The sequence below is a fragment of the Anopheles bellator genome, chromosome 1 (genome assembly GCF_943735745.2).
Source record: "Anopheles bellator chromosome 1, idAnoBellAS_SP24_06.2, whole genome shotgun sequence".
Taxonomy (NCBI): domain Eukaryota; kingdom Metazoa; phylum Arthropoda; class Insecta; order Diptera; family Culicidae; genus Anopheles; species Anopheles bellator.
In genome coordinates, this window is record NC_071285.1 from 45281804 (window position 1) to 45291974 (window position 10171).

Consider the following 10171-nt stretch of genomic DNA (forward strand, 5'->3'; position numbering starts at 1 on the left):
GTATAGCTGTGTTCTTATCATCCTTGTCTTCGTGATTCTATTGATCAAATATTTAATATCAAACTGAGCCATCAAATACTAAGCTGCCAGCGATTCAAATACACCTATTCCCACTTCAAACAACGAAACAGTGGCCCTACGGTGAACGAATAACGGTCAAATCGCGCCACAATTCAAAATCCCTCTCATTGCGTGAAATATTTCACCGAAACGTTTCACCACCGAGCGTTCGATTCAACTGTGGCACCTCGTTGTGCCCTTCAGCTACTGCGTTCCGAACCCCCCGTATTCCTAGCTGTCAATCGCTCGGTTCGCACTCTCTCTCTCTCTCTCTCTCGCTCCCCTCTCTCTGTCGCGCGAAATTTAAACATTTTAATCCCTTATCAAACACAATGGAGAACCGCGAATTGTGCGACATCTCCTCTCCGTAGCAAACAGTTGACGTTCCCACGGGCGCCACCATTCGCTGACATTTGGGCCCCCCCCCCCCCCCGCACACAAGGACATCCGTCCTGCATTTTCCGACCGAGAGTCCTGCGCGTGTGCCCGTGTGCGTGCGTGTGAGTGCGAGTTTTCGCGTGCGCTCTCCTTACACGGCCGGATCCCTTCACACTGTTTTCCACCGTCCGGTCGGTCGCTCGCTTGTTTTGTCGCTGCGCCCGGAAGCTGCGAACGGAGTGGCATCGTAGTACCCTTTTTTCCCCGGACCACGGCAACAACGCAGCAGTGAAGGATAAAACCGACCGCGAAAACAACCATTTTCCAGTTTGCGACCGCCGCCGGAGAGAGCCTTCTTCGCCGCAAGGATTGCGATGCGGGAGCCCCGGGTTTGACCGCAGACCGTGCGTCCGTGTGAACAGAGTGTCCTCGCCGTGCGTGAAGTGTGGAGTGTCCTCGTGCTGCAAAATGTCGTCCACCAGCGAACAGGTACCGATGGGGAGGGGGCGGTGGGCCTTCGATCCGTGGTGTCGATGGTGTCCTTTTGACTTCCCGATCCTTTTCGCTCCGTTTGTGTGTATGTGTGTGTGCGCGGGGGTGTAACAAGGACAACGTGTGTGCCGTGTGCCGTGTGTGTGGATGAGTGTTTGTGGTTGTGCCAGCCGAAGCGCTGCAGTAATAATAAAAGGAAAGCAACAAACAGGAACTCCCTCGGTTCGGCAGGTGACCAGAAGTGTGTCCCCGTGATACGCAATGTATGGGGGAGGCCAAACAGAAATCGGCCATCGGCAACCCTTGTGGATCGAGCCCCCTCTGTGTTTCCGTGTCAATTTTCCCATCGTTCGTCAGATCGTTTGTAATGTCCCCGAACACCCCATGTTGACCTTCCTTTGTTTCGGAGACAGGGCACCCCCTATCGAACATCGAGCGATGGTACTTTGGGAAAAGAACGGAGCCCAGACAAGTGTTGGCCCAACAGGAATAAAAAACGGGCTGCCTTCACGTCACTCTTCACCCCGTTAAAGTTTGCGATGATGACGCAGTCGGTGAATGCACTCCGCCGGTGCACATGGTGACGTAAACCGGTGCATCCTTCCCGACCTGATTACGTTAATGCTGCCCTTTGTGTTTTTGGGCCTAGGTCGGTGTATTTGTGTGTGACACCAACACCACCGCATCGGAGTGACGTCGTCTTCCGTTCCGCTCCCGATGGAGTTTCCGACTTCCAGGACTTCCGGTCCCGGACTGGCGCAGCAAACGGAGCGCAACGTGTATCACGTTAATTTTATTTTCTAATTAATTTCACCTTGCGGAAGAGAGAACCTAATTGGTTGTCAGGGCGGCAGGAGTGAGCCCCCCCCCCCCCGGGAAGCTGTGCGTCCTGGAACCGACCCGGCGAAGGCTGATTTTAATTTGCAACAGGTCGTCCATCATGGCGTCCTCGGTGTGCCCCGATCGATTCGGTGGCCCATCCGGTAACTGTTGGAAAATTCAATTATCCCCACAGGCAGCCCACCCGGGCACGTCCCATCGCGGTCCTGGTGCTGTAATTATTTCACCACTAAATGTAAACTCCGCTCCACGAAAGACCATTCCGTCATTCATTTATGATGATGACGATGATGATGATGCATGTCACTCGCTAGCAGCTGATGGGCGTCCCCGGTGGGTCCTGCCAAAAAACGGGCCACCCTCTAATGAACCGTCATTCAAATCGGGTGATCAGATTATGGTCTCAGTCGCCGGTTGACACCCGATTTCGTGTTCTTGGACGAAACAGGCTCATCAAAGTCCCCGCAACTCTATTTTGTGTAGCGCTGTTCGTGGCTGACCACCAGGGCGCAGAGCATCGGCGGTGGTGTCACCGCGAGATTCCCAGCCCTCGGGGAGCTTCCTATCTTGTCGGGCCGCCCGAGAGAGCCCGAGCGAGCTTCCGGCCACCGCACTTTGCGCTAGATTAAACTGTAATAAATAAAATTTCACAAACGTTGCCAGACACACATGGCGGTGTTGGTGTTGTGTGTCGGGTTTGGCTTATCTGCCACGTTCGGGATGCTGCCACTCGGTGGTTGAGCATGTTGCAGCAGTCTGTCGGATGATGGGTTCTGGGGTACCATTTGCCAGAGAGAAAGTTTCCAAAAGGTTCTTAAAATTTCCATGGTTGAAGTGTAACACTTTTCGCATCGGTTGGCCGATTGGAATAGCCTTGTTTTGAATGGCTCATTAGGACTTTGAATTAATTTATGCGATTTTACAGTAGTTGGCATTACTTACTAAATGTCACATTTTTTATAATGCTTTTGTAGGTTAATGTGGAAACAAAACGCTTATTTTGTTGATGATAAGGAATGGGCAGGATTGATCCAACAGGATTCATGTCAGGCGTAAGAAGAGAATGCAGAAATTTTAGGAGTTGACCATTCGATAGACTCCAGAAAATGAAAGGGGATCTTGCTCCGAATCGTCACTGGTGAGGGGAGTTATTACAAGAATTCTAGACTCAAAAAAACCTGGATACAGCTTAGTGAATCAGGTCCATCGCAACCAAAGCGAAATATTAATTGCGCAACGGTTGTGCTGTGCATACGGTGGGATATGAAAGGTGTGGTGTACTTTGAGCTTTTAAAACCTAATGAAATTGGCCATAAAACGACCAGAGTTGGATAAAACACATAATGAACTGATTTGTCAACATTGCAACGCTCGACAACTTGTTCCGTTGCATAAGTAACGATTTGGCTGCATGGATCTCTGATTGGATCGCTTCTAAAGAACAGGAGTTTTATCGAAACGGAATCCGGGAATAAAAACCGCATGAATTAATTCAAAGTCCTAATAATGATCAAGTTTCAAGATAGAACTTTTTAGAGAAAGAACTGTTCAAGGCCTAATTTTGAATATTGACTAACGAAAAGCTGATTGAAAGGCAGACACGTTCAACATCTTTACTGAATTAAAGTACAGAGTGTTTCGGTAACGATACAGTTTTTAATTTAGTTATAAAACAAAAACGGCTGAATATTTTTCAAAATTGGAAAATATGAAAAATTTATTTCCAAAGTGGTCGATCGCCAAATCATTAGTCAAAAGCACAATGAGTAAAAATGCTAAGAATCAAACTTTCAAATAAAAGTTCAAGTATTGAAAATTAAGCCAAGCATTGAAAGTTTAAGCAAATGTCAAGCCTTTTTTTATTACCAAATAAAAAAATATGTCGTTACTGAAACACCCTGTACAAAGATCGAGTCAAGGTATCAACTAAGATGTTGGGAATTTGATCATTTTAAAAAGCTGACTTCTTTAACCGTTGAAGACGACCGTTTATCAACCAATTGGAGGGTTCTTAAGCTCACCTTTTGCACTTAATTGAGAGCAACTTATTGAACATTAAAACATTGTCGACAAGAGCCTCTCAGAGTGTGGCACTCAAAGGGCCAGTTTCCCTTCCAAAACGGGAAGCTTACTCACCGGGAAGACGGATCCGTTTTCGACCGAACGACCAGACAAACAGCCAAAACCACGGTAGGGTTTTCTGATGCATTTCGAAGGGCTCCCCGATGTCGGTCCTAGTTCCTAGTTGCAGCCCCGATTTGGTTGGATTTTCCCGTTCCGTTTCTGTTTCCCCCTTTTTCCCGAGGATTCTCTTACATACACACCGAAGGTTTTGTTATTTTCGCCACCCCCAACGGACGGATCGGGGTGAACCCCTGCTGACTTGTTTGGTCCTTTTCCGGTTCGTTACCCCTGCTGCTGCGTTGCGATGTGTCTGTCTTTTTGCTGCTCGGACTATTCGGCTGATTCGGGGCCCTTCGGGGCGTGCGAAAAGGGACCCACACTTGACGTCCGCCACCCTTGACTGATCCTGACTCCTTTTTATCTCCCGCGGGGACAGCCGTGCGAGAGGCAGCTGGCGGCCGAGATCGAGGCGCTGAAGGGTGCGCTGGCGGACAAGCACTCGCAGCTGCTGGCGATGGAGAGCGCCTGCCTGCAGGAGAGCGACCGGCAGGTGGAGCTCGAGGACAGCATCATCGCGTGGCAGGACAAGTACGAGCGGCTGTACGAGTCGCACAAGCGCGTCCAGAAGCTGAACCAGAACCTGGAGGACAAGCTGCTGAAGCTGGTCGACCGGAACTCGGGCGAACGGGCCCAGCTGACTGGCGACGTGGCGACGCTCAGTGTCCGGCTGGCGCAGGCCAACTACAACATCCAGAGCCTCAAGCGCGAGATAGTAAGTACTGGCGGTTCCCCTTTTCGCTACCAGATGATTCGATTATCGACGAGGCGCGCCCGCGGCGGTCCTTCTGGCGCGTCCTGGCGGCTCCGTGGCGGCGATGGTTGCTTGGCCACGACCAGATGGCCATGAGTCATGCTGCAGACCGACTACAAGTGTGGCCCGATGTGACCTGATTTCTAATTGTTGGCCCGCATGGGGCGATGCCAGCTGAAAAATTGTTAATGAAATCGGTCACCGAGTCCTCTTGCCGATGAGGAGACGAACGGCAAGGATTGTTTCTCGGGCTGCATTCGAATCCGGACCGAGCTATCGATCCCGTCGCTGCCTCATAGATTGCCTCAGTTCCTGTTTCCCATTTAACAGCCAGCTTCAGGTCTGGTCAAAACCTCGATTCATTGGAGCCCTTTCCTGGGGAGGCTTAAGCAAATCGCTTACACCATCCGGAAGCGATCCGGTTCCGAGGTTCCGGTGGATTTGCAGTGTTCTGAGGGCGGTTCTATTTTTACACCAGATCCGCTCCATTAAAAGCCTCGGGTGGGGACCGTGCGGATGATAACATCCCATCTGGCCACGGGGCTAAGAATATCCTTTTATCCCTCTCGCCCCTCGATGGCGCCCGCGCGGTACTTAAAAACAGACCACAAATGGGTGGCCTTCCGAATCCCGGCAGGTTAAGGAACACGTCAGAATCACTCGCCCACTTAATGTTCACACCACAACCTGCGTTCGTGTGCGTTTACGTGTGGGTGGGTGGTCAGCAAACATCCTCCGCATGGGCCAAAAAAATCAGGCCATCCAGCGAGCGAGCCGGATCTGCTGAGGCAGAATAACTGTCGTCGGTGCTCGAGGTTTGCTCCGATGAACCGGAAAATTGGGACCCTATTTGGTGGGTCGGTGGAGCACAGGACCCCGGGTTCCTGTATGACAGAGAAAATCAATCGGATCCCCAATCGCAGATCGCGGATCCTTTTCGCTCCTTCGGGACGGGACCTCTGACGAGTCGCGGGGCCGTGTGCCAAATTCCTACATTTGTCACTTCGGTCCCGAAAGCAGCGCAACACGTGCGTTGCTGTGCAATAACGAGTCGACCCGGGGACCTTATCAAAGCTGGGAAGCTGGTGACATTTGGAGGACCCAAAAGGGGGGAAAAAAAACGAGATGAAACAGAAAGGCGCCCACCGATGACAAGCCGAAAAACCTGGAACCAATTTCCGGCTCAGGTTTGGGTCGCTGGCCGCTTGTTGGCACTGGATGCAGCTGATGCGAAGCGCCGTTTCAAGTTTTCTTTTATTTGCACAGCCCCAAAACGAACAACGGCCACAGGGGCTGGATGGCTGTGCTAACGAAGCCACCGAACCCGAGAAGTTCCGACCGAGAGGCCATCCGTCAAACGTGCCACGGCCAACTTCTTGATGTTGACTTCTGACGGAAAATCGGTAACTGAAAAACGGAAGCACATCGATCACGGGGCCGAAAGAATGCATGACTCATAGGGGGGGAGCCACATTGGAGTCCTGACGACCAAACAAAAAACCCCAGCGACGGAGCATCGGTGGCCAATCGCCCGGCGGCCTGGTTTCGTAATGGAATACAAATAGCGATTCGCGTTCGGGGTGTTCGAGTCGGAAACTTTGGAGCCGAAAGTTGAAAATTCCATTCCGCTCGCTACCGGATGACTGTTCCGTTTTCCATTCGGGCCAAAAGTGTGGTTAAGAAATTGGCCATCTTAGCCAGAAAAGCTCTGGTTTCGGACTGGGCCAATGAGAAGGCACCTTTTTGGCGGGCACCCTGCTGAACTACGGGGCGCGGTGAAAAGGGATTCGATTTTGGTCTAACATTAACTGCCCTGGTTGGTCCTTATCGGCCAAAAAATGGAGCTCACAGGAGATGACCACCACCGATCCACCAAACTGGCCAAAAAACTTGTCCTGATCACCAATCCAGACGTCGTTTGTGTTTTCTCATTATGATATCCTTGATTGGACATTAAGAACCCCTGAGATCTTCCCTCCTGCAGGAACTCCCATTCTAGGGGATCGGATTATTGGATTTTATAGTACCGAGACATTAACTACGCCTACGAGTCGCCCGTCAAGTAATCCCCAAAAACGGTCTGGAAAGGAAAACATTCCGATTGGCCCCATTGGTTGGCGTTAATCCTTCGAGCCTCACGAATCGGCGTACACCAATCAGTGACACCAGGTGAAGCACCACCACGGCAAAGAATTGAACCCAGTGCCCAAGAAAATGATTCGATAAGCCGCCCCGAAATGGATTATGAAGCTTCTCGGGCGGGCGGAACTTCGGCACAAGTTTCAAGTGGGTGCGCCGCTCGATTGCGTTTTTTCTTCGCCCCGTTCCGGCGCTCGATTAAATCCACCATCTGGCCGTACTCAAGGAGCCGAGCGTTCTCGGAGCTACTGAAGACGAGACCGGAGTTAAGATGAAAGCCATCTTACATTGCAGCGGCCGTTGACGGTGATGTCTGAATAATGGATCAACTTGGCCCGGCTTGGGTGACACTCCTGGGCCGAGAGAGAGAGCTCCTAACGTCCTAAGCAGGTGCCGAAATGATTCATTTTTATGAGGACGAGAGGACTTTCGGGAGAACGTGAAGAAAAAAAACGCTAAGGAACACGACGGCGGCGGACGAGCAGATTAGATTTTAAAGGTTCTCCGTGCCACGCTTAATGGCGGCACACGTTACGCGTGGACAAGAATTCTCCGAAACACGGCACGTGCCGCACGAAGGAACTCCCCGCTCCGGGAGACCCACTCCGGGGGGGTGGCCGGGATTTCGTGGAACAATCAAAACCACGCACGCATGAAAGGATCTGTGTAGGGTGCAAAGGTGATTACGGCGGAGATTGGATATCGATTGGGGTGCTTAATTGTTTTCCAGTGGCCAGGCCTCGGGCAGTCTGCAACAGGATCAAGCAGAACAGAACTTTATTTGCAAGGTTTAGCAGCTTGTAGTAGACTATTCCGTGCCGGGCCTCACTCCGCAACACTCTTCAACGAGTCCTGTGCTGTGCTGGCTGCCAAACTGAGCCTTCGGATGACTTCCCTCAATTTATCACTCCTGTGGGGCTGAAACTTCACGATGTCCCAACAAAATGGCGCCAGAGTCTTGGGAACTTAAAGCAACACCATGGTGCCATGAAGACGCCCGCAATAGGCGAGATGGAGAGGATGTGTAACTTTATATCCGCTTCGTCCTGCACATCGCACCGCTGCCATGGCTCTCCGGTGTGAACATAATTGCATTAGAACCGACCGCTTCGCGCATTCCGCGTCCAATAACTTCACGCGAGCAATGCGCCGGTGGAATACTTTTCCATTAATCTTATTCCATCATCATCATCATCATCACCGTCGCCGTCGCCGTCGTCATCATCAAACTCCGGCTGCTGGTGGTGGTGCCGGGTTGGCATTCTGGAATCGCTGTTCCGGAATTAAAACAAGAATTATAGCTCAATTCTTCTGGGCCAGCTGTAAGCGGGAGCCTTTCCCTTCCCGAGACACACACGTCAGGATTCGCGGATCCCGCGGACGGAACCTTCCAGCGTTCCGTTTTTTTTTTGCCTCGCTGTGTGTGGAAATAAATTAAAGATGGAAACACGGAGTTGCTGACGATGATGGTGATGGAAGGTGCTGCAAGGGAGGTCGCGGGGCCCGGAGATGAATCAATCTTCCGTCCCCGTCCCGTCGGTTCGTTGCCCGTGGTACCCGCGCTGCAGGAAATGGCAGTTCACGTGCGCTTGATTGAGCGTCCCGAGTAAAGTCCGAGGTCGAACCGAAGTCCTTGTGCCTCGCAGCTTGCTCTCTCTCTCTCTCTCTCTCGCTCACATCCTCCTTTTCTCGTGTTTTTTTTTTTCGCAGGAACGCTACAAGACCGACATCAGTGTGGCCATCCAGCTGCTGCAGTGTAAGCCGGACAGCTTCGTCTCGCCAAAACTTTCCTCGGTAAGGGCGCGAAACTCAACCCCCCCCCGGGGGTGTGATACATCAAAACATAAATTTTGATTCGATCAAACGACTGACAGTGACATGCTCTCTCTCTCTCCCTCTCTCTCTCTCTCTCTCGCTCGCCAGCTTCCGATCGAAATTCAGTCAAAGGTCGCCACTTACATGCGGCTCGAGACCAACTCGCACTCGGACTCGGAGGGCAGCACGAGCGGGGTCGGCGTGGCCACCGCCAACGCCTACCACGTCCTGCCGGCCTCCGACAGCCCTCCGCCGCTCTGCCCCTTTCCCCCCACCGCCATGGTTTATTCCATGCGAGGGCTCGGTAAGTGTTAGTAACCGAAGCGGGTGTAGCCGTTGCATAGCCGTTGTTGCCCGCCCTGCCCGCCCTGCCTGCCACTGACAGTTTCACTGACCCGTGGGGTGTTTGGTGGTGTGCGAGTGTTTGCACCCTGCATCCTGGCGCTTATTTTTCCCCTGGACCACTTTTGCCTATTTTGCCGCCTAACGTTCCTTATCGTAGCCACGAACCAGTCTCCCTCCTGGCCTTCTGCATTATTTGGTTCAATTTAAGCCCGCGAACCCGGCACTTCCGGTTAGCTTCCGGTTACTTTCTTCTTGTTTTATTCCTTTCCACTTTTTTGTTTCTTCAATTTGTTTGCTATCAAATTTCTCCTTCGGACCACCTCGCCGCCAAGGAACGGCGATAGTAGATTGGATTTCCGCGTACTTTTGCTACACTTTTCGCGCCTTTGTCGCTCGCTTTTTTAAATTCTTTCGTCATTAGTGTCCCCCCGTGTGCTTTTTGCGCATCCCGCAGCCACACTGCGCAGCTATGCGCCAGTGCCACGGCGTCCAGTACATTAATTTCCATTATCTGCCAGCGGGCGGCTCGGATTGGTATTTAGTTTGGCCCGTTTTCTGGTCTGGATCCGCTTTTAAATTGATTTTTTTCCTTGCCCATTGCCATTAGGAAAACTTTTCATTACTTCGCCCCCTTTCCGGAGGTCCCGAAATGCACACATAAAAAGTGGTCGCTCCGCAAGGAGGAGAAATTTGTTTAGCCACGGGTCCTGGCTTTTTAAACTTCTTGGCCCGGCTCTTCGCTCGGCGCTATTGGCCTATCCAAAAGGGTACTCCCGCTAGTAACGGCCGCTAGTTCTGGCTCCTCGCACACCACAGCACCACGGAGGCACAAGTTATGCACCAAACACACTTCGCCACTCGTAGTTGTTAGTGGATCGCTTTAGTTGTAATGTAATGTTCGCACCTGCCTGCCTGCCTACCGGCCGGTGGCCGCCCGTAACAGAGCACTAGCTAGAAGGGAGTGGCGCCGTAAGTAGACTGAACCGAGCTCCGCGTTTCGCACGGTGGTTCGTAGCGTTAATTATCGTGCCCGGGTTGCACGCGGCTCTCTGTATGCACCGTTTAATCGGGCCCCAGGGATCCTGGGGTCCTGTAGGATTTATTTTATCGATTAACACACTGTAGCCGGCATCAGTTGCCCGACCGACCATGTTCGGTCGACAGCGG

The 10171-nt window shown here is 51.9% G+C and overlaps 1 protein-coding gene across 1 annotated transcript; it reads left to right on the plus strand.

Moving 5' to 3' along the window:
* The first annotated feature begins 667 nt into the window (after positions 1 to 667).
* On the plus strand, positions 668 to 8974 carry LOC131212815 (tight junction-associated protein 1). The gene is made up of 4 exons (XM_058206853.1): positions 668 to 927; positions 4331 to 4666; positions 8555 to 8638; positions 8768 to 8974. Exons 1-4 carry the CDS (start codon positions 907 to 909, stop codon positions 8972 to 8974), a joined length of 648 nt encoding a protein of 215 aa, XP_058062836.1. The 5' UTR covers positions 668 to 906.
* The last annotated feature ends 1197 nt before the right edge of the window (positions 8975 to 10171 follow it).